At 38.4% G+C, this 25,406-nt stretch overlaps 1 protein-coding gene across 1 annotated transcript in view; it reads right to left on the bottom strand.

Moving 5' to 3' along the window:
• ap1m3 (adaptor related protein complex 1 subunit mu 3) overlaps positions 1–25,406 on the bottom strand; it is a 35,822-nt gene that overhangs the window by 8,568 nt on the left and 1,848 nt on the right. Inside the window, exons 2-7 of the mRNA XM_085437806.1 lie at positions 16,052–16,208; positions 15,374–15,441; positions 14,554–14,684; positions 6,193–6,340; positions 4,488–4,614; positions 712–854 (exon numbers count right to left, since the gene is read on the bottom strand). Coding sequence (XP_085293932.1) covers positions 712–854; positions 4,488–4,614; positions 6,193–6,340; positions 14,554–14,684; positions 15,374–15,441; positions 16,052–16,208 — 774 coding nt within the window. The remainder of the gene's footprint in view (positions 1–711; positions 855–4,487; positions 4,615–6,192; positions 6,341–14,553; positions 14,685–15,373; positions 15,442–16,051; positions 16,209–25,406) is intronic.

Here is a 25,406-nt window from a genome sequence, read left to right on the forward strand (position 1 = left end):
CTTAAACATTTTGAATGAAAGGTGAGGTGCCCTTAGCCACTAGCTACCTGCTAGGCATGACATCAGCTAGTTTGAGTTTTGTTGGTCCTTGGTCCTTTTTAGAGCATCTTAATCAAAGTTAAATGTCAAATAATATGGCCTGATGTGCTGCTAACTGTACTGACATAAAGTTTGTGGTTTGATATTTCTTTACCAATAATCACTATTTATCTGTGTATATGTAATACACCAATATTGTCTTATGGGTGCACCTTGCTAACAAAGCTAAAAAAAAAAAAAAAAAAAAAAAAAAAAAAAAAAAAGGTCACTCCAACAAGGCTTAAGGCTTCAACCCCACTGGGTAACATTGTGGAGGCTCCATCTATTTTTTATAAATACAGTCAGCGACTCAGATACAGTAATGTCCATTCAAGTACACTAAAGGAGTGAAAGTTTTACTTCTTTATTGCGATTGACCAAAAAGAGCTGGGTAATGTTATTTTTAAAACTGAGTCTTTTAAAGTGTTGGATGTTAACAACTTTACCAATTTACTATGACTGTGAAGATCAGTTATGAACAGCAAGCTTCACTATAAGTAGATAGCTTAATACAACAAAAATGAACATCAAAGAGTACAAAAACAATAAAATAAAGACACTTTTTGGGTTGTCATGTCATTTGACCTAATGTGAAAAGAATGTGCTCTTTTGATAACGTTTATGTGTCCTCACTGTAGTGTTGAGGCGGTAGGACATGAGCTCGCTCTCGCCGTCAGGGGGGATGAAAGAGATGGTACGGTCGTTCTCAAAGCGTGACAGACGAACACACTGATGAAACTTCACATCCTCCAGCTCCACTGTCTTGCTCTTCTCTCCTGACACAAACACACACACAAAGATTGAGAGCTTTGTACACAGCCTTGGGGAAATCAAGGTCAAGGTAATGATGACTGACAAACATTCACTTCATCTCTCTCTCTCTCAGACAAACACACACTGAAAGCAGTGTGTTACCAGCTCACAGTGCCTTCTTCTCATCCTCCACTAAACAATTAGTTTTGCTGCTACACACAAGCACACAGTTTGTATTTAATACCTGCTGCCATCATCCCCCCAAATGAAACTCACTGATTTCTGCAGACATTCAAGCGATATGAATGACTTCTGATATAGTCACACCTGCTATTGTTTATAACAATTTATTTAGTATTTCAAATGTGACAATAATGCCTCCATGTATTCAGATTTTTTTTTTTATGTAGCCAATTGCCCCCCAAAATATTAAAGTCACAAAAGCAAAACCATTAAAAAAGAAAATCCCTGAATAGACTCGGCACAAAAACACTCTCAAAGTTAAAGCTGCTACCTAGAGTGAACACACTTGCACTGTTGCAGTAATCAGTTACACTGTAAGGGGAATCTCTTTCATGGCAGCCTCTGATGCCTGCTGGAGAACGCCTGATGCTCACCTCTGCCGTGGTTAATTGAGGGTGCAGAGTGGTGAAAAACTGCTGTAATGACTGTGGGCCTGTGAGCCTTCAGCTAAATCCCCCGTTCAATAGTGAGCTAAAGCTTCACCTGCTCAGAATGCAACCCCGGGACCAGCACTGAGGCCTGTCAGAGGGAATGTGCCTGCCTGTGTGTGGATGTGCGTATTTGTGTATTCTGTGTGTATTCTTCTTCACTGTCCTCCCTCGTGAGTTGGTGTTCGTGCATGTGTTTATGCATGCCCGTTTTGCAGATTTGTGTACTGCGCTTGTTTCTCTATTGATTTTGTGTGTGTCTGTGTGTGTGACATTTTATAATGTGAAAGTGGAGAAAGGTGGATGCCATGGAGAACCCAACACTCCTGGTCAAGAAAAAGCAGGAAACGCTTCCTGTTTGTGTCCTTCTATGCCACTACCATAGACACACACACACATACACACACACACACTTGTATGCAGCGTTATCAAGACAAGCAATGAAAGGTCATACAGGATACTGTCTGTCATTCCCTGGACCTCGGGGCCCAAAGAAGAGACAGGTGTGCGTGCACATGCCAGAGGAGGATTGAAGATGCAGCAGTGTCCCCTGTGGTTCACCCTTACGGCCACTCTCAGCATGTCTTTAATGCACAGTAGCAGACAAGAGCAACCTAATCTGTTTTTCTGTCCACTGTCACACAGTGGGGGGAAAAAAGACGTTATAGTGACAACTGATAAATGCCTAAAGCATCTTAATGGTGCTTCGAGTGGCCAAAGGAATATTTAATCGCCTTAAATGTGAAGATTGGTTAGTCTAATGTTTGATGTATATTATTGTAAACAACATACCTCTCCATTTTTGATTGTCAGTTATAAACGTAAGTAATTAAAAGCTGTCACCTTGGGCATTTTTATGAGTCTTTGACATTTTGTGGAGAAACTGATTAACTAAGAAAATGATAAGAGTGCAAACTGATAACAACATAATTGTTAGTTGCACGCAAAGTAGCCTGCAGCTCATAATATGATTATATGGGCTGCTTTGAAAACGTCTGTCATTTTTACCCAATCCACACAGTCTCAAAACCTAAAACTCCACTGACTTTAAACAAGCCATTGAGGCCACTGAGAGAGAATTTTGAATTACTTAGAGAATATGCGAGCAGCTGTGGACATTCAAGGGATAGAAATGATTTTGTTTGCTTGCTTTCAGTCAGTAAATAACACAGGAGTGACTTGTGTTATGGTTATTTCAGCTCCGTGTGGTGACAGTTCTGGACTTCTACCAGCGGAGGGCAGCATTAAATGATTTATACTTCCTCTTTCTTTTTTTGTCTGCATCAAGCTGTGACTAAAAAGTACAAACCAAGCAACTATGATAATCCAATGACTGGGAAATGATATGTAAAATGTAACTGCAGGAGATGAGAGTGCAAAACACTTTTTAATATTTAACAGTGTGAGTGTGTGTGTGTGTGTGTGTGTGTGTGTGTGTGTGTGTGTGTGTGTGTGTGTGTGTGTGTGTTTGCATCTGCCAGTGCGTCTGTTTGATCATTATTTCTGATCATTATTTCTGAGGATATGCTATTTCCCAGACTCCTACACACAGCAGGGGGATTGTGGGCTGCATAGGATAGCCGCGGACCCTCACCTTTCATCTGCAGGGCTGTAGCCCGGGGTGAGGATTAACGCAGAGGCAAAGAGGGTAGACAGTGAAGGAGCCTTTCCCCTTCACTAGAAACAGTAGGGGGGGGGGAAGAAATGAAGGCAAAGCAGAGGAGGAAGAAGAGATGGAAGAGGAGGAGGAGGATGTGCAGGAGTAGGCGAGAAAAGATGTAGCAGTGGGAAACACCGGTGGAAAAATTGGTAGGCAGAGAGGGGGAGGTAGAGGTAGGAAGAGAGTTATGCATGGGATTTAGGCAGAAAGAGGAGCTAAAGCGTGAGGGTGAGTTCAAGGGGAGAGTGAAAAGCCAAAAGCTCAACCAGCACCAAACAAAGTAGAAAGTGTATCAAAAAGCAATAAAGCATTCTACTGATCGTTTAGAGGCTTACTGTCATTTCATCAGTTACAACAAATAGACTGCATACTACACCAATCAGGCAAAACATTATGACTACTGACATATGAAGTGAATAACACAGGTTATCTCTTCATCCTGGCACCTGTTAGTGGGTGGGGTATATTAAAGAGCAAGTAAACATTTTGTCCCCAAATCGATGTGGACAAAAAGCTGGAAAAATGGGCAAGTGTAAGTCTACAGCATGTCCAAAACAACACCTCTTGTGGGCTGTTACTGGTCTGCAGTGGTCAGTATCTATCAAAGAGGTCCAAGGAAGGAACAGTGGTTGACCCACAACAGGGACATAGATGGCCAAGGCTCAGTAATGCATGTGAGGAATGAAGGCTGGCCCGTGTACAACTGTAGCTCAAATTACTGCAAATGTCAATGCTGATTCTAATCGAAAAGTGTTAAGAGTACTCTTGACCACCGATGAAAGCAGGATAGCGCGCCCTGCCTCAAAGCAAAAATGGTTTAGGAATGGTTCAAGGAGTACAACAGCAAGTTTGAGGTGTTGACTTGGCCTCCAAATTCCCCAGATCTCATTCCAGTCAAGCATCTGTGGGGATGTGCTTGAAAAACAAGTCTGATCCACCTTGTAGCTCACAGGACTTAAAGGATGTGTTGCTAACATCTTGGTGGCAGATCCCACAGCACACCTTCAGGGGCTGTTTTGGCAGCAAAAGGGGGAGCAACACAATATTAGGCGTGCATAATGTTATGCCTGATCGGTACATAATAATGTTTAAAAGTTACTGTAAACACATGCAGGTCCAGCTCCAATTAAATTTCCCTCACTGACTTCAAGTGCTACAACCCTTATGTGTGCTGGATGTTGTTTTTAAATGTATAATACTGAGATAAATCCACAGATATACAGGGATTCTGATCCTTTTTCATTCTGTCAGCTGCCTGCACGAGTGTTCAGCTCTGTAATAAAGGCTTCTAGTGACACAAATGGCTGTGGGTGACTGTTACTTACTGCCTGTGAGCTCAAACAGCACTTTGTCATTGAGGCCCAGTCGAAGTTCAGGCATCCCTGACAGGACCACTTTGAGCTTGATGCTACCCACTATTTCACTGCGCAGGACACTGCCACTGGCACTCACCTACAGAGAAGAAAATAAATTTTAACATTAGTTTGTTTAGATTCTGTGAATACATATGCTACACAGTCAAATCTGCCCCTTGCAGCTGTGGAAGTTCAGTCTGATGATTACAATTACAATTTTCTTGAAACAAATACATATTCGTTATTTGAAGAACTACACTTTTCAGATATGTAGTTCCCAGAAGAAGAAAGCAACAAACCAATCGACCTAACCATTCAGAGGATGCACACAGTCTGAGGGACAAAACAGAAAGTCTTTTAGCATGCAGCGTAAGAACTGTAAGTAAAACACTGGTGAGGAAGACTAAAAAAAAAATGTTGGGGTGCTAGTTTCACTCACTGGGTGAGGAGGCAACCATTTACCACATGGCTAAAACCCAGCATCCTGGGTGTGAGTCCAACCCACAGCCCTGTGCTGTGTCTTCTCCTGCTCTACTCCTTACTACTTCAATAAAGCAGAAAATACCTCAAAATGAAAAAAGAAAGAAATAAAACTCTGTCAACATTAAAAAAAGTCCCTGTTCACAGAGAAGGAAGCGGTTACTGGTTTTTACACCCCTGTGTAGTGGTTGAACACCTCCACCAAATTAGTTTCCATGACTCATAACTGCAGTTGTAACTTGATTGTCCTTGAGGTGTTGCCTCAAACACGAGGCACATGAGAGAAGATCTGATTCTTTTGTGCATTTGAAGACGCAGCATGTTCACGTATTCAAACGTCTTCTTCTTTTGCTGCAGGAAATCTTAGACCTTAATAAAAATAGAAGTTCTTCTAATTGGGTCATGAAGCCTGACAACATCACATTTGCACACCGTGGTATTACTGTCCATTTAAGCCCGGTGGTGGTGGTGGGGGGGGGGAATGTAATAACTGTAAAGAAAGGGAAAGTTACAATGTAATGAAATATTTTGGATGATAGCATTTACATACTTTTAGTTAAGAAAAGTGTTTTTCACCAAGTATTTACTGAAATAAAGCAGGTGGGCATTTGAACCTTTCTATTTTCCAGCAGTTAGACCATGAATTAACTAAAAATGCTGTACAATCATCTCACTCACAAGAAACATAGTGTGTGACTTGTCCTGAGGTATTTTGTCTGCTTGATTTACTGAGTAACCTTAGACATAAACTGAGTCATTCAATGAAAACACAACAAAAATATTGCACTGGAACAGAATGGATGATTATTGATGCAGAGACAATTTACTCAGCGATTCAATTCAAGGGAAGATAATTTTAGCAGTAACGCACATCCACTTAGCCTCAAGGAAGCCAAGTCTATTTGAACCGCTTGAGAAAGTCCAGCGATTTTAGACAATGGATTTAAAAAACGGATAATGGTGTTTGAACAATGTACGAACTGATAGTGAAATTAAAATGAGAGTCATGTGTTTTCTATTATGTTAGTTTACTTCCTGTAACTGAATTCAATGGTGAAAAAATATATATAAATTCTAATGATAAAGAGCCATATTATGTACATTACATTTGTTTTGATGACACCATGGTCACCGCATGGCTGGAAATGAACATTCTTACTGTACAGCTCTTTATGATGCTGTGATATTGACTCACCAGAAGATTTACTGACTCTATAACATCCATAAACACTTCATTCTTTCTGTACTTGATGCCCTCTGACCGCCAGGACACAGCATTGGTGACGGTGGCAGGAGGTCGCGGTGCCCCGACCTCTAACTTATGGCCCTGCTGTGTAATGTACCTGAAGGAGACAAAGGCAGAGAGAAGCTCAAGTTGTGTTCAAAGTCAGTCTGTAATCCTGCTGAGTAGGACACCTGAAAACCCATGTACATCATTCATCAAGCTAGTTTGAAAACTAATGATCGCAGCCTTCATGAAGGTGTCTGGGAAAGAGGCAGCACTTTCTAATTTTGGAGGAGTACCATGATAAACTGCAGCAGGCTGAAATTATAATTTAATCTCCTCTAAAGACTGACAGCTTCTCAGAGGCCTAAGAACAACAGCGAGATCCTTAACTCAAATATATCTAAATGAAAAATGGCAACAAACAGCGTGTTTATCTAGCAACATGAACCAAATCTCTCTTGAGGAACGTTTCTACGCTTTGCATTAATCGCACCCCACGACTTTAAAAAAATGAGTTACTCAAGCGTGGATAAATTAAAGGAGCTTTGTATTTGTGCTGTACGAAGATTATTCATGAACGTAATTAGAAAACAGATTTACATAAATCAATTGGGGCTGTAGCCACGGATAATAATGCGATATATGCATTTGTTTACATGAGACTAAACAATGACATATTGGCTGGGTAAATACGAACCAACGAATCGAGTATCTACTGGGCCATGAGGAAAGACTGGGACAGCTGATTCAAAGGAACTGAACCTGCAGCGTGTAACGCATCTTGAAGCAAGTTTGTCAGTTTTCTTTGATTTGTTGAGGCTTCTCTGTAGCTTGCAACTGTGTTAGGATGCACTGACAGAAATAATGGAGGTTAGAGGCCTTTTATTGACACAATTTAGGAAAATTCTGATGGACAAAAGATGATCAGTTACTGGCTGAAGTAAAGCCTTTAAAGTTGGATTCATGCTTCTGCTCAGTTATATACACATACTCTGTTTTCAGCTCTAGTTTTAATGCCACCATCCAAGTCTTAGCTGCTGCTGCATTCTGCAGATAATCAGTCAGCTCTTTGGTACTGAAAGTTAAATTAGAGTCTTAAGACAGAGATCTTGTCTACGGAAATGAGCCACCCTCTGCTTACTAAGACTGGCCAAGCCGAATCAAAACCTCAGATGTGAAACCAAACCAATGTGCTAAAAAACACTAAAAATGCTCAATACTAAGAGAGAATTATGGCACTTGGGTGATATTATTCAGGATACACCGACACAGAAAGCTCCTTTCCCAGTAAACACATACATTTACATAATTTAAGTGGTAGGCTGATGACAAAAATATTTAATGGTGCAACTTCTGAAAAATGTCAACGATGTACATATACTGCTCTAAATTAGGTCTAATATTAACTGTACTAAGAACAAATCAATAAACTCATTATACATTTTAACATGTAACTATTCTGCCTCTACCCGAGAACAGAGCACTGCATTACCTCATCGCTCTTAACCAAGCTGTAAAGCTTTGTTTCACCGGTCCTCTTCGACTCCAGGGATGTATAATGACTCGTCATGAGAATAAGAGGGAGCTGCACTATGATACATCATGTGACCAGGCCTCTTTTACCGAAACACCTGCCCCCCATCACTGTTTACCTCTCAGTGGCCTCATTCCCACTGCAGAACTGTCTGGATATTTCTGCCTCCCAATTATTTCCCCCCAGAATATGAAGTGTAAACAGTTATTCCATTTGAAGGGTTATTAATCATTTTTGTATTGTATGTATTTAGATATATGTTAGTGTCTGAGTATATTATTATTCACAATGATTAAATGCTGGTACTTGGCAGGAGAAACTGAAATTAGAGTTCATCGTACTTCGAAAAAGTATCAGCTTAAATTGAATTTAATCAGTTTCTTTGACATTGGCACAAAAAAGACAGACTGACAGTGATCCAAAGTGCACTCTCTGAAGCAGCCGCTTATCTCCACCCTGAGTTCATTACTCTGACACTTTCTCCTCCCCTCTGTCTCCTCCTCCGTTTAGCCGTCTCTCATCTTTTCATTCTCCCACTCAGGCCTTCAAGCTTTCCTTAGATAAAACCACATATCAATGACCTGAATGCTCCAGGTGCATTTCCAAACCTCAAAAATCTCTATTTGCTGAAAATGAGAATCTCTAAAGCAGGTATGCAATGTTTATCATTTCACCTTTCATACTTTTCAGGAATATATTGAATGTAACCTGTATTATTAGTGCCATCTAAGCCACTGATCCAACCACTCAACAGTACTGGGCAGCATGGTGGTGTGGTAGTTAGCGCTGTCCCCCACAGAATAACGCTTACCGGTTTTAATCTCCTGATTGGCTCAGCTTCCTACCATAGTCCAAAGAGATGCATGCTAGGTTGACTGGTGAATTTAAATTGGCTGTGGGTGTGAGCTGTATGAATGCACAGCATCAGTGAAGAGTTAAAAAGAAATGTGACTTCAGTACAATGTTCTATAAGTGCAGGTACATCAAATCGCTGGGCATAATGTGTTACACTGTAACTACTTAAAGTACTAAACACTACTTTAATCTAATGAGTTCATTCTGAAAATCAATCATTTAGTTTAGTTTTGTTTTTGTGATCTTGGGTTTTTTTTCCTAATAAGCAATCCATTTCTGTTAAATATTGTATTATATTAGCCGTTTCATTTTGTTTTCAATAAAACAAATAAAATAAAAATTCCCTAATGTGCTAGCAGTGTTTCTGTCTCTGGCCCTTTCCTCACAGCTGCTTACTAGCAAAGAAGATCCCCTTGACACTGAAAGTATTCACATTGTGTGTATATGGATAATAATACTTCATAGCTCGACTTCAGAGTACTGTCACGTTTGGTAACACAAAAGTGCTCCAACAAGTTGCTTTTGTCACGTATCACTGTGAAGTAACAGACTAATGCTAATGGCAGTAATCTTGTAAGGAGACGTGTTACTTCTAAAGGCTAACGTATAAAAATACTGTCCAGAAAATTAACTTTTTAAAAAGATGTTCTTCAAGCCTGCAATAAACACTTTTTTCTTAGCATCAAGGAGACAATATTGCTTAAATGTAGTATTTTTTTTATTACACAAAATGCCATCTAAAATATTTCCCCTTTTTTAGCAGACAACACCAAAAAAGGACAAAAATAAACAAAACTTGCTGTGAAGCCTCCAAAACTGAAGGATTTTCTTGGCAGCTCTCTGTGCTAAGTCTTACTATTCTTATTATAAAACTATTTAACTACGATTGTTCTAAACATACTTGTCTGTGAGATTGTGTGATTTCTAACTGTGTGAAATCCTGCTAAACAAAAAGAGTCTTGCTTTCCCTTAAAATCAAAAATTTCTATCTAATCTCATCCACAAAATGTGCCAAATAAACAAGTTTTGGATTGATTGACGGATTGAGGCGGAAGATTTTTCTGTGTTTTCTGCCCTAGTTCCTCCAACCTAGCGGGTCTTGAATGCATGCTGACATGTAGGAAAGTCTGTAAGTGCTGAGAGATGAAAGGCGGCGACAAGTGGGTTTGGGGTTGACGCCGGATTGTTTTGCTGCTTTGCTGTTTGTTCTGTTTTGCCCTGATTCTCCTCAGAAATGCTAATGAAAGGGTCTGGAAGCTGATTTGGCAGCAAACTGATGGATTAGCATAACAATAGCAGTCAAAGGAAACACACACACAGACACGCCTACACGCCGATGAAGATTTCTACGTATGTGCACACATGAACTCACTCACGTGCATGCGCAACCCTCCAGTCACACTTGCATCCACCCACACAGACACACAGTTATACTCTTGCCAGGTAGATAGTGTTAAAATGTAAGAGAAGAGCAGTGTTGGGGGCATGAAAAGGTCAGAGAACTGAAGTAGCCTGCAGACAGAGAGACAGAACGTGTGTGTGTGTGTGTGTGTGTGTGTCAGAGAGAGAGAGAAAGAGAGAGTGTGTGAGAGACAACAACTGTATGGCTCCTTGGGGAAGAGAAGAGCAGGGATTTCTGTCTGAGTGTCTTGAGTGTGTCCAGCTGATGGTGTCATTGTGTGTGAGTGCCAACAGGAGCCTGGTAATTATCAGCAGTACTCAGACGCTCAGACACTCATACGCATGCACGCGCTCGCACACGCACACACACACACACACGTAGCCAAAGCCAAACCTCTGTGAAAAAAACCACATTAAATTAAACATCCATCATGTATTACTACACATAAAACATGAAAAAGGTAAACAATACACTATGCAAATGTGAAAGTTTCTGATAAAGCACCCTGTAAATAAAGATGGTGACAAATTGTTACAGCAGCAGCTAATAGCAATAACAAAAAAAAGACAAAGAAATTGTGTGCACAATATATTCAAAGCAAAATAAAATAATCAAATAAAATGCACACACTAACAGCCTATGTGCCTGTGGTGCTGTGGGCTTCAGGGTGAATGTTGATCCTTCTCCTGGAAACAAAAGTCTCTCTGTGGAGCCATGAGGAGGGTAAAAGCAAAACAACCCTGTGTACAGCTCAAACACAAAGCACGAGTGGTCCAAAGTATAGCAGTGGCTTCACTTCATTTCACTCATTGTATAAAGCTGAGCCATTCATTACAATTTTAGTCACCAGTTGTGCTCAGTTGAATGAGAAGAAAAAAAAATGGCCTAGAGCACTTCAAACAGAATCATCATTTGCTCTCATTCCCTCTCTCCCGCTAACTTGCACCATGAAATATGAAGCTGTTACCTCGCTGAAAAACTCCTGTTTTGTTCCCTGATGGATGATACAGGTACCACTTGAGTAAATGTGGTTACATTAAAACCAGACAGGAATGCAGCAATTATGGCCTTTGAGAGTTTGTAACTTTCACCTCATCAGCCTGATTAGTGTTCATTTTAAATGCCATACTGTTTCACCGTTTTTCCAATATAAAATCACCAAAGCAATTTCTACAAGCCCTCTTTTACTTCCACTGCACAGAGTGTAAGTTTTGCCACTGGGTGTCTCTCTGAGAAAATATCAAAAGACAGAGTTTGATGGTGTTGCAATGACAAAGGTAATGTATTAAAATTTTATTACTGTCGCGTTTGGCCACTCATGATGTCTTTTTTTCCTTTTTCTTTTAATGAAAGGTTAGCTAATACTTTCAAAATAGTTTAAACACAAATATCAAAGAAATATACCGTACCATGCAAAAATCTTTATTCACCACTCTTTATATTTTACCTCCAAGGAGCTTTCTCTTTTGCAATAGTCCTTCAAGGCTTTCTGAGGGTTTTCAGTTTTCTTTGGACATTGGCTGCTTTTTCACTCATTTTTAGTTCAGACGTGGACATTTTTGGAATGTTTTTTTTTTTTCTTTTGCACATAACTCAGTTGATGAACCAGTGTTGTATCATAATATTAGAGATGGCATGATACCACTTTTTTATGTCTGATACCGATATCATAAATTTGGATATCTGCCGATACCGATATGAATCCGATATAGTGTATTTTTTAATCAATAAAACAATTTTTTTATAAATATGTTGCTACATTTTGTTCATTCTCAAGTTTTAAAAACCAAAACACTAAAGCTATTCTGTTATACTTGTATGCAAAAAATACACTGCACCCAAAATATTTTATAGTTCAGCAAAACTGATCAATCTAATAAACTTAAAGCTGCACCATCATCCCTATTCTGGTATCTTAAAGAGTACTTAGCAGAAATATTAAACAACCTAACTAATAGGTTTGCCAACTCCCAGCAAAAATATTAACCCCCCCCCCCCCCCACCCTTCACCTCACAATGCTTAATCGACATAATCAACTTTAATTTAATGCACGTGTAAAACAAATGCACAGAAATAAATTATTTTTCAAGAATAATTAAATAGATTCAACATCTTTCTACAACAGAATTGCAGACTGCACAGATGGTACCTTCCCATAGGAAAAAGTACTATAGATTACTAGGATGTATATTAGACTTAATAGTTACTATATACAATAATGGATTTCTATACATTTAATCAGATGACCACTTTGGTTGTAAGATTCAGATAATTATTTATTAAAAGTTCATCATTTTAAATGAAATAACAAAGAAAAGTATTTTTTGTGCCCCCCTTTCCCTGTTAATGCCCTACCTGGCCCCCTGGCAAAACTTTGCTAGATCCGCACCTGCACAGTTACCAGCTGTCAGCTACACAGAAAAGGATCCTGGTGTTATTTGTCTCTCAGAAACAGTTCATAGCTTCCCTTCCACTCATTCATGTCACATAACAGGTAAACCTGTTTGTCCATCACTGTTCAGCTGATGATTCAGTAAGGACATCTCCTGGTTTCATATTCATGTTTCCCTCTCACGACATATCCAAACGGATATCATGACCAGCAGCTTTTACAGCCATGGCTCCAGCAAACATCAGCTGATACTAGAAATTAATATTAAATCAAGTCTAACAACAGCTTATCAAGCAGCTGTTCTTTATCCGCTGGTCTCCTCTTTCTGGCGCAAAGTGGGCGATAAACAAACAAGTAAGACGGGACTTGCGACAGAAAAGATCATTGGTCAGTTCCATGATTGAAGTAGCAACAGGGGAGGAAGGGGGAGAGAATGAGAGAAGAACGGCAGCTGTGCAGCAAAGACAGAATAACTCCAGCCTTTTTTCGTGCCTTTTTTTAATTCTAGCTGAAGTACGGGACAAATCGCTTCCTTTTCGCCTCAATATGGAACTCCGATGGCCAGTCCAGCTGTGGCTCCATATATATCAGTTGTTATGCTTAAAGTGGAAATACTATGCAAACATTCAGAGATGCACTTACACACTTTACTTCTCTGGGATAGTTTTCTTTGAGATGGAATGCCGCGGTTTGGAAGCACGTAATGCTCCAAATGCTCCACCAGACCACCGACATGTCTCGCAGACAACAGCCGCTCTATCAGGTGACACATACTGCTCCGATGCGCTGAGCTGGGTTACGCCAAGTAGCGCGTTTTGTGAGGTTATTTTGTGATACTTCGGATCGGATTACATTTTTTATTTCTCTCCTATATCCGATCCAGTAATTTAGGTCATTATCGGATCGATACAGATACATAATATCGGATCGGTCCATCGGACTCCATTTTAAATTTGGTAACACTTTGTTACCAGCAGCCTGTCGCAAAAACACATCATTTGCTCCCATTTCTCCAGTTGAATCTAGAACAGATACCAAAGATAACACAGTTTCCCATATGGAAAAGATATATATAAATCTTATAAAGTTTGTATCTGTCTTGTATGAAACTTGTATGAAAAGCATACAAGAGTGAAAACACATATAAGATCCCTTGAAAAATTATATAATGAAATCATATATGTTTTTACTATTTCTTTTCCATATGGGTTGACAGGCATAAAATGGTATCTTTGCACCAACAAGGTGATTCCCAAAGAACCACGTGCCAAAAACCTGGTATGTCTTGCCATGGTATGCAGCATTACCTCAAAAATGTGAGGAAATTGGATAAGTGGAGGACAAAACAAGAAGTGGCAGGAAAAAAATTAAATAAAAATATCTTCACCAGACATGCCATGTCCTTAGGAAATATGAAATTCAGCAAAGACCTGAAACTGGAACTGAGAGATGAACTACTACTGTTCACTATAGCCTCAATGGAAGAGTGGCTGCCAAGAAGCCATTTTTAAGGAAGCGAAACAGGGAATAAAGGCCAATGTATGCCAAATTACTCAAGTACTGGGCTGAAAATCAGCGACAACTGGTCTAATGAAGTGATAATCCAGATGTAAAATTCTTGGTTTAAATTTTTATCGGAATGTACAGAGGAGGACAAGAGATACTACTGTGTCTACAGTTGTCTGTAAAAAACAGTGGAGGCTCTGACATGGTTTGGGAAAGCATTTCAGTCAGTGGTGTTGGAGAGCTTGTCAGATTTTGCCATGCAATGCCATCGGAAGTTTAATTTTCAGCACGAAATTTTCAAAAAAAAGGCAGCCAAAATCTACAGAAGAGTTTGAATGTCCTTCAAGAAGAAATGACTACAAAGCTGCTTAAGAGAGTTCAGGCTGTGTAGAAGAATAAAGGTGGTCATACCAAATATTAACTTTTAAGCTCATTAGAATTGTATAGTATTTTTTGCATTACTAATTGTATTTACTGTATTTCCGTCTATGCTTACATATTTTGATAAAGTGCTGACTCATTATTTATTTGAATCTAAAATGCTTCCCAGTCTGAGGTATTGAGTTTTTACACTTGAACAAACAGACGTGGCGCAATGGTTTGTGGACTGTTGTCAACTTGTGTGACATTTGTCTTACTCTTGTAGGATCTTGCTCTCAGTCGTCTGAGGGAACCCAAAATCCATCACCTCGTCCATCAGTTCGTACACCGTCACAAAGTTGTCGCGAATGCTCTCCTCCTCAAGCTCCTTAAAGTACTCCTTAAATACCTAGAAACAGAAATACAAACAGCTACTATGAAAAATCCTATGCAAGCTGCTGAGCAGTACTTTTTACATTGAGTGCACACATACTGTATGTTATTACTATCCCACAGTAAGATTTTTATTATTATCTTTTCATATATCAGTGCTGAAAAGATATGTATAGGGGAAAAACAAATAGATACGCTTACACTTCATAGTCAACTGGTTAATACTGCAGTTTATTAAGACCTATTCCAATAATTTATACAATGAGCTGGTTACATTTATTCCTCTAGCAAGAAAAGAGCTGTTTGTTTATCTGGCCGTCTGCTAGCAGAATTATGCGAAACAGCTACTAGGCCATATTTCCTGAAATGTGTTGGAAAGGTAGAGGTGGAGATCAAAGAAGGAGTCTATTACAATGTGGTACCACTCCAGGTCACGTTCTTATAAATGTAAGAGTTTGGGAGGGAAGTATTCTGTGAGTGCCATTGTTGTTTTACCGTACATGTCACAAAGTACTTTGCAAGAAATACAACAAAACCCAAACCAAAAACCAAGACTGTCGGTGCAGAAACACCAACTGTTCCTGCATTTCATCAATAGATCAAACCAAATGTATTGCCTACATAGAAAATCAGACGACTTCATAATGCAAATGCAACTTTTCCATCCTTGGAATAAAAAGTATGAACTGTAAACATCACACTCACCTGTACTATTTTATAAAGGAAGGAGTACACGAGAGCAGCATTAGCATTCTTCTTAGTGATTGCCACCACTGAAAAAAAAAACTGTTAAGAAACAAAGTTTTATCTACAAGAGGCAAACGTTTTTTAATCTGTTAGAAGACATGAAGCAGGCATGTTTTATTCTTTACTGGGAGTGATTATGAGACGAATGCAGCATAATTGAAAGTTAACAGAATGTGTGAGACTTTCAAGCAACTAAAAACATGGCCACAGGGTGGTAAAAGAGCTCAGCTGTGTAATGCAGTGCACTGGGAATACTACTAACAACTGGAATATGTTCCTGAATTAATAATGTGTAAGTAAGACTGAGTGTGGAATATTGAAGACAGTGAATAACACATCATAGTGAACCTGTGTTCAATTTTTTAAGTGGAGAAGCTCAGAAGCAACCTGAAACACAGGACTTCATATAGATCTGTCCTGGAAAGATGCAATTAAGGTATATGTATTACATGCTGTAAATGATTGATGGGAGGGCTGTCACTTTGAAGAACTAAAGCAGGAATGTCAGCCAGAATGGAAAACTATACTGTGGTAAAGTGGAGAATTCACATAGATATTTATAGTGTCTGCAGTGAAGGCTTCGTTTTAGCAGGCACCACAGAGCACATCACGCAGCAGTAAACTCTCTTTGGATACAGTAAAGGTTGTTGTGTTTGATCCACATGAAGTGTGCGGAGCCATGGCTGATCAGCGGCGTCATCTCAGCGTCTTCTTCTCTCTTCATCAGAATGGGCATGAACTGGTCGATCACATTTATGTCCATGTTTCCCATGTAGTTACGGCAAATCAGAACCTGGATGAGTAACATAAAGACACACAAGATACAGAGGCAGAGGATGATATTAAAGAGGACTTTGTCATTAAATATTTATAGCTTTTGGCAAAGATACCAAACCTGCACTCAAGCTTAAAGAAGCTACAGAAGCCAGTGGCTGACAAAAACCCTCTAACCTCCTGAATGGGGGTTATATTTATTTTTTTCATCCTCTGTGGAAATGTGCAAAATGTGTTTCCAGCTTGAATCTCTCCTTTGTAGTTTTAATGGACTGATGGGTATCTGATCATGAATGATGAATGACCAACTTTTCAACTTGAAAGAAGAATAAGAGCAGACCTTAGCAAGGGTTGGAAGATTTCCAGGTTTGAAATGATAGCCAAGGCATGCAATGTCCCCAAGTCCTACTAGACATTTATGGTATATTCTCCTCCTTGCTGTCAATTGGCAAAAAATAAATCAATCTTAAAACCAAATTTAAAATAAATTTTCATTAATTCTTAGCCTTTCCCTTATAAAAATTCATTTTATGTCTGAAAGAAACAGTACTAAGATACTAAGTGATAATAAACTAATAAGAATTACTATCAGTTCAGATACCCATTCGCATTGATACCTTTAACCATTTATATGTTTGCAATTACCAGATAGCAACATTAGCCATTTCTTAAGTCATCATTGAGGTTGTGGCTAGCGGATAATGTTAAAAGGTACAGTGTGACAAATTTCTCCACTAGCTGTCCAAGTTCTGTTTTATTACCCCTCCCAATTCAAGTGCATAATCCTGGCTATGGTGGCCACTGTAGGACAAACAACTCTGGCTGCCATTTGTCTGCATTAAGTGTAGGCTGACAATAGTGTCCATGTCCATTTACTCAAGGCTTTAAAACTTTGTGAAAGGAGTCAAATAAGAAGAGATGAGTCAGTGAAAATTAGCACTGCTGTAGGCTCATAGCACTGTTAGCTGCTAATAGCCTAGTGTTAGTGAAACTTTGGTTGAAGTGTATCTAATGTTGTTGGACTCTGTTCCTTAGCAAATAAATGCAAGAGTGAAAAAATTAAAGGGTTTATCGGAGGGATTTTTAGGACACTCAAACCCAACATAAAGCAAAATGTTAGTTTGTAACCAGCTATTGTTGTTTAGCCAATTTACTAATAATAAGCAATTGGTATAATATCAAGAATAGATAGGCATGGTTAAGCACTTTTTTGTGTATTAGAGCCCCAGTTTAGAAAATATGGCTTGAAGTTAGAAGGAAGAGGATACGTTTTTCATCAGATGATCAGTAAAGAAAAGTGCAAAGTTGTGAGAGGCACAGTACTACCTCAAACCACCTATAAATATTATTGTCCTTTTTTTTGGGGGGGGGGGGGTTGCACCACGTTACATTACTTTATATGCCAGACTACTCAAAAACATTGTGATTGATGTTAGATTTGTATTGTACTAATCTTTACCAAAAAAAAAGAAAACCCTATTGATTTTTTGTCATTTTTTCCTTCCTCCTTTATTAAAAAAAAGGTGTCAAATATTGAGTATTTTCCTGGGTATCGGTATCAAGTTTTAAATTCTAGTATCACGACAACTCTATTCATCACTATATACCCGCAACACTAATAGCACCTCCATCACTCACAGACACACTTTTAAACAGTGGAAAATGTGCAAACACACATCTAACAGACCTTTCCCAATGTGAACCTTGAGTCCTCCTCTTTGTCAGTGACTCAACAACCATTGAAAAAGAGCTGGAACCGGTTTGTAATAAAAGGCGAGTGTGAGCTTACACACCCACCACAGCTACTAATCTAGTTAAGTGAGTACATGTCTGTGATTGAACTTCTAAAAGTAAAAAATGAAAAAATTATGACTGCACATATTCTGTTTTTTGGGGGGGTTTTTCAGACCACTGTCACAAGAGATCCTGATATATTGACTTTGCTTTAGTTGACTTTATAAGCCAATTTGCTACATCTACACAAGACACAGTGTCTCCTTTGTGAAGAAAAAAAACTCCACTGTGGACACAATGAAAATAAAACACAGCATGAAAAAGAACAATATGTGACTGAACCAAGAAAAAGATGACCCAGAAACTCTTCTTACTCTGTTGTAAGTCAAGGATTTAAAATGATGACAAAAGTGTGCACGTTCATATCACACAAGTGCAGTTTTAAACTATGTTTGAGAACATTTTTCAGATCTGTTCTATATTACACACTGGGGGGTGGGGTGTAATTGTATCAAGGTCTGTCTTGAGACTTAAGGCTGAATGTTGTAACATCTCCAATCAGCATGCGATGCTAGTCACAGATATGACAAGACTTGCTTCATTCAGCCCAGAGAAAGCACCACACCTCCTAATTTTAATGAAAACATACATACACACGCACACAGACACACTCACAGACAAACATAACAAGATGAGTTAGCAGTCTTTCTATTCTCCGGACGCACACGGTGAAGTGAAGAAAGAGATCAAAGCTTGTACGCTTCAGGGATCTAGATGGCAAGCATACACACATGCACGCACACACACACACACACATGCATGCACGCACACAAACACAAAAAGCTCCCCATCTTCTTTAATAGAGGAGCCTCTGTTGCACAAAGGTCACAAAGGGGCAGATGCAACAAAGACAGGAGGAAATAAGAAATAAAAAAAGAACATTCCAGCAAAGTAAAGTAATCTGGGGGAGAAGAAGGATATGAACAGGCCACTGATCAGATTCTATGAGAGGAGAACACACACAGGCAACAGTTCAGAGGTGACCAGACAGAGAGTGAGCTATAGGCAAGTCTATATCAAAAAAGAGCTGCAATATTGAAAGCCCATGGAAGAGTGTCCTTTGAATTGCCAGTTTTAAAAATCACACCTTGATGGAAAAAACACCGGCACACATATGTTCCAGACTTGACTCAACAGCATGTTAACTATGTGGTGGTCATAATCATTTCTGGTTACCGCATCAAAAAGGGGAATAATTAATTACTTAGTCAACAGTGATTTTCCAACAGAAGATACAGACATCTGCTGAGTCCAGCATTTTTGATTTGATAATTCACTTATTTTCTTTGTTTTACATATAACAGTATCAATTTCTAATTGAAAAAAATGAAAAAATAAAGTATAAACAGCCCAATATATAACACTATAACACTTGCCTCCTACTGCACTTACAATGGCATATAGAACATGTGGACCGCAAAGAAAAGGCCACCAACATCGCTGGCCGTACACAACCAATGTGCACATACTTGACAAGTTGGCTGAAGTTAATTTCTATTTGAGACAATAAATCAATAAAAGACGAAGAAAGTTTATCACTCTTTTCATTTACTGTGATGAGCTGTGACGAGCTTCTTATTGACTGCTTTATCCACCAATTTTCCTCTGTGTAATTCTCTCTTTTAGTGCATTGATGTCCACCTTTAAAAAAACAACACAAAAGAAAACCCACCAAATTTGCATCTGAGAGACATTTCACATCATCCGATTATGATGATTCTGAAAATAACTAGTCTGTGGTAACAATAATGGTGCCAATCATAAGAATGACTTGTAAAAACTTTTATATCACCTTTAGGAAATGGAAGTGTCAACATATCACTGCCATGCCACTATGGTTCAAACGTGTGTCAGTTAAACTCGTATTTCCAGAAAAACAAGCAGTGCTGCACTGTTTTCAGCAGAGAACCAATCAGTTAGCATATTTCATGCCCCAAAGCAAAGCACTGCTACTTAATAATCCAGGTCTCTTTACAACCAAGTGGGAATGTATCCCTTTCAAGTTAACCCGCAGTAGTGTCTGCTTAAAGTTTGGGAAGTTTTGCTGGAATATCAACGTGCATCACAAATATTTTTTATATCTAATTGTTTTAAATGGCATTCAACTGTGACAGAGAGCTAAAAATCTTTATGTAGAACTTAGTTAAATTGTTTCAAAACCAAGAAATGTTGTTTTGTTCAGTGGGAACAAAAGGAAAAAACTAAAAAGGAAATAAGAACAATGGAAGCATAATATAAAAACTGAAGTATAAAATACAGCCAATTAGCCCTATTATAAACTGAATTACATGTGCTGATCCATTCTTTGTTTAATCTACAAGACAAAAGGCAATTCTTGGCGTTATAATTGGCTTTTACCAGCACAACAAAGTATTACATATTAAAACCATCAGTGGTCTTAAAAAATAAATAAATGAAATAAAACATAATCAGCCGGGGAAAATCGCTGTGGGGATTTGATGGGAGTTTGTTACTGGGTCACACAAGCCAATCAATGACTGTTTTCAATGTTTGAAATCAATAGAAAGCACTCACTGCTAACCTCTAAAGAAACATGGCAACAGACACCCCTCGCTGGGCCGTATGACCGGAAGGCAAACAGGAACAAAACAAAAAAAACAAGAACAGTTTGTGTCACCCATCAACCCTCTTGTAAATGACACTAAGCCCACTAAGTTCAATCTGACTATGAGATAAATTCCTGTACTAAAATAAATTTCTATGTAGAAAATGTTGAATGACGTTTCAAAGCTGCTAGTAGTTAACAGTACACAACTTGTAGCTGAAATAATGAACCATTGAAAAGTACAAAAAGACACCACTGAGTTGGTCCATCAACTGCAACCATTAAATATTGTTAATACTCAAAGGGCCTCGAGAAGGGGGCTTGTTGCAGCTGCAGCATTCTTTGTCCAATAAGACTAAGTCTACAGTGGCAGCTCTATCAAACTCATACTTCTGCTTAGCTGGTACAGTGTTTACTATATTAATCACAGTTTAGTGTGTCAGCATGCTAATATGATACCCAACACAAGCAGATGATGAGAATGTCATTTGTTTTGCATCTAAATAAGTGACTAAATTACAAATGTGATCCAGCTGTAAGTCAGTCCACAAACTGTTACACTGTTAGCAAAATGTGTATTACCCAAGTCATGCACATTCATCCTCTAAGGTCATGGAATGTATCTAAAACAATCTGAAGGTGATCCCTCCAGTAGTCTTTTCTGCCTGCATATTCTCCCTGTGCTTGCATAACCTTTTTCTGGGTACTCTGGCTTCCTCCCATGGTCCAAAGACATCCATGGGTTAGGTTAACAGGCAATTCTAAATTGGCAATAGGTGTGAAAGTGAGTGTGAATAGTTTTCTGTCTCTCTTTGTTATTCCTGCAAAAGACCGGTATCCAAGGTGTGCAGGGTGTAACCTTCCCCAAAATCATTACTCTTAGTGGGTGCGAGTCATAGAGGATGTGATGTATGGATGGATGGACAGATGGATAAATCAACCAGTATGAAAATAATTAAATTGGGATTCATGGTGGACGCAATTAAATTAAACAAATTAAACAATTAAACAAAAAGCTAATCGAAATGAGTCAGTCTTTGCACATTACCATTATGATGTTGATGAATGTGCATTGTCCAACATAATTGAATATATATTACAAAAACTAAGAGCTGTAGCCCCTTGAGCAAATATACTATATGTCTGAAGATGTTAGCCTCCAGCTATTGGAATCTGCCATTACTCATTACAACCCAAAAAGTCAGCTTGAGCATGTTCGCTCATTAAAAATTCTATTGGGAATCACAGAGAACAAATGATGCCATGCTGATTTCAATAGCCTGACATTTAGGTCTACCCAGCAAGTGCAGTCTAGCGCCCATGAGGAGGCACCGAGGGCTTGGGGTAGGTTGGCACACTTGAAAACACAAAAATGCAACAGACTTCTGCAGTAGCAATAGTTCAAAAGGTCTATGGATTTGTACAGTTAAGCAGGTTACCTATGTATCCATAACTGCTTTGGGTTAATGACTACAACCTTAATATTATTTTTTTATCTACAGTGTCACTGGGACTGTTCTCATGCTTTTTTCCATCTCAGATTTGTTTCACAATTTTCTGCTACAACAGAGGACCTCATCTAGTCAGGGCAGAGAGAGGGTGAAGACTGAAGGCAAAGAGATACTACTGATTTGCCTCAGGGCAGAGATAGATGGATAGAACGCAAGAGAGGGAAAGAGAAAACCTTTATTCTGTACGATAAGACATCCAGGCAACGACGGGACTGATCCTTCTCCCTAATGGGTAATGTTGTCAAGCATATAAGGCTTCTTCAACAATTCTTTTTTTTTTGGCCCCACATAAATTAACTCTACAAGCTAATAGAGTCATATGAAGTAGTAAGAAATTGTAGAAATACTTAAAAAAAATACAAAAATTAATGAAAACAGCAAGTACTGCGTCATTTATGATCCTCATGACTTTCAGTATCATTTCCACAAACACTGTTTCATTGTCCTAAGAATAAGTTACGGTTAGAGAAAATACATGGTGAAGATAGTCTTATCCTTTTAATGAGTTATTGGGGTCATTTATAATTCCAGCTGTATATTTATATGTAACATTGTGATATTTATAATCCTAAAAATGTTTCCCACTGTGAATGTGTACAGCTTTTCATAGTGTTTTTCCGGGAAATAGGCTGCCGGTGGGGCAAGGATAATGGAAAGGTCTTTTCCAGGCTCATCAACAGACCCTAAAAACAAATATATATATTTATGCATTAGTTTAACCATTTTTAGCAATATTGCTTTTTCAAAATTATTTTATCATTACTTTCCACTTTAATCACCACATTTTAATGTTTTACACTGGAGCACAGCTATTAGGTCTAGAGTAGCAGGAGCCCTGAAACTAACTCCAATCCTCTTGCAGAAAAATCACTGTAAAACTATAATTACATTAAACCATTTTAGAATAGCTGTCATAGATAAAGGAGAGAGTATATTTACAACAAACACAATAGGAAGTCTATACAACATAATAGGGTCAAAATTTACCACACTCTGTCATTTTAATTCCCTTAGAAATGCACAAGTGCAGATTCATGTAGATGGTGTGGAAATTGAAAGAGTACTTGAACATAAGTTTCTTGGTGTGATTATAGATGATAAATTAAACTGGAAGTCTCATATAAATCATATACATAACAAAATTTCAAGAAGTGTCTCAATCTTGAGTAAAGTAAAACACATTCTGGACCACAAATCACTCCACATTCTCTATTGTTCCCTGATTGCACCGTATTTGAATTACTGTGCAGAGGTTTGGGGCAATACTTACAAATGTTCGCTATCATCAATCTTTATATTACAAAAAAGGGCCATAAGGATAATCCATAAAACTGGTTACAGAGATCATACAAATCCACTATTCTTAAAATCAAAAATTCTAAAATTCACATATCTGGTTCATTTTCTCACAGCACAAATTATATATAAAGCAATAAATAACCTGCTTCCTGACAATATTCTAAAAATGTTTTCTAAAAGGGAACGGGGATACAATTTGAGGGGGGAATTAAATTTAAAACATCCTCGTATCCATACAACATTAAAAAGTTTTTGCATCTCTGTGTGTGGAGTGAAGCTGTGGAACAGACTAAGTAAAGATATGAAGCAATGTCCAAGCATGGCGCAGTTTAAAAAGCGGTTTAAGGATATGGTTTTTACAGGGTACAGGGAAAAGGTAGAGATTTGATAGGGTGTTCTTGTCTAATATTTTCATGTGTGTGCGCATGCACGGGTTTGTTGGTATGGGTATATATTAGAGCTGGGCGATAGAACGATAACGATATGTATCGCGATATAACTTTTACTCGATAGAGAAATTAAGCTATCGCGATAGACCTCGCCGCTCTTGTCCTCTTAAAAAAAAAAAAAAAGGTCAGCCAATCCAAATTAAGTAGCGCAGAGCTGAACCAATCACAGCCGCAGCGTCACGTCGCGTGACTTGTTACGTACAGCACAAGTGCCAAGCCGCACGTGTGTTTGTTTGGGAAGCAGCCAGCGGGTAATGGAGGAAATGAGTGTGCCGACTAGAAAAATCAACCGAGTGTGACCGAAGAGAAAACAGATGATGGTTCCAATGCCGGAGAGATTGTCGAACGGAAGAGCCAAAGAAGGTCCGTAGTGTGAAGGTATTTCGGCTATTTCAAGTCTGACAAAAAACAGAGTAGCGTGCACTGTAAATTGTGCCGAAAGCAAGTCTGGAAATACAATAAACTGGTGCATGCGTCACACTGTGCGCCACGTTATTGTTTCAGTGAAATGAATTTCTACAATACTGTTACTGTTAATTCTACTCTCTGCAGTGTTTAAATGCTTACATATACACACAGTTACTGTCCCTCCACACATACGACTCGGTTCTGCTTCTATGCCCCAGCTTTGTTTACTTTTTCCCACCGAGGCTTCTAGACTTCTGATTGGCCAACATTTCTGCACGGTTAGGAATCTAGCGCCACCTGCTGCTTTGGCATGTTCATAGCAGCGTTTTCCTTCATTTCTGCCTTTATGTGTGGACGGGATTATTTTTTAAAACGAAAACGGAAAATCTCCGTTTTCAAAAATACCCGTGTACGTGTCTCTGACTGGAAGCGCTAATTCGTCATTCGGCTTTTGTCAGACTAAAGTAACTGTTAAAACTGTTTGAAAAGCTCAGCTATACAACAAGGAGAGATTGAGAATTTCCTTTTAGTTCTCAGTTTATTTGATATTGACAAAAGTTAGTCAGTTTTGTCTGTTCTTCTGTAAAACAAACTAAGATTTATTTTTAGAATTAATATTTTGTTTCTAAGTGGAATTGACAATTTAGTCTGTTTCGTTTGTTCTATTTTGAAACTTAAACGCTTTAGCGGCTGCCTTTTGTGTAGTTTGCAATATTTGCCTTTATTTATCTGAAAAAGTCTCATGTTCCTTAAGTACATCTACCCTGTTGAACTTATTATGGGAAATAAATATTTAAATAAAAACAAGCTGCTGATTATTTCACATTTTACTTGTGAGCAACAGCACATTTAAATCTTACAAATTCTTACAAGTTATTTGGCTTATATCGTGATAGATATCGTTATCGCCTGAAACGAAAAAAACATATCGTGATATGAAAAAATCTCATATCGCCCAGCTCTAGTATATATGTATGTGTATATATATATATATATATATATATATATATATATATATATATATATATATATATATATATATATATATATATATATATATATATATATATATATGTGTGTATGTGTGTGTATGTATGTGTGTATATATATATATATATATATATATATATATATTAAATATATATAAAATTGTAGGTTGTGTATCCTTCAGGTGTTAATGGGGTTATTGA

This window comes from Copadichromis virginalis, linkage group LG17 (genome assembly GCF_057382275.1).
Source record: "Copadichromis virginalis isolate Kocher_CV1m ecotype Utaka linkage group LG17, C_Virginalis_male_GT1.1, whole genome shotgun sequence".
NCBI lineage: Eukaryota > Metazoa > Chordata > Actinopteri > Cichliformes > Cichlidae > Copadichromis > Copadichromis virginalis.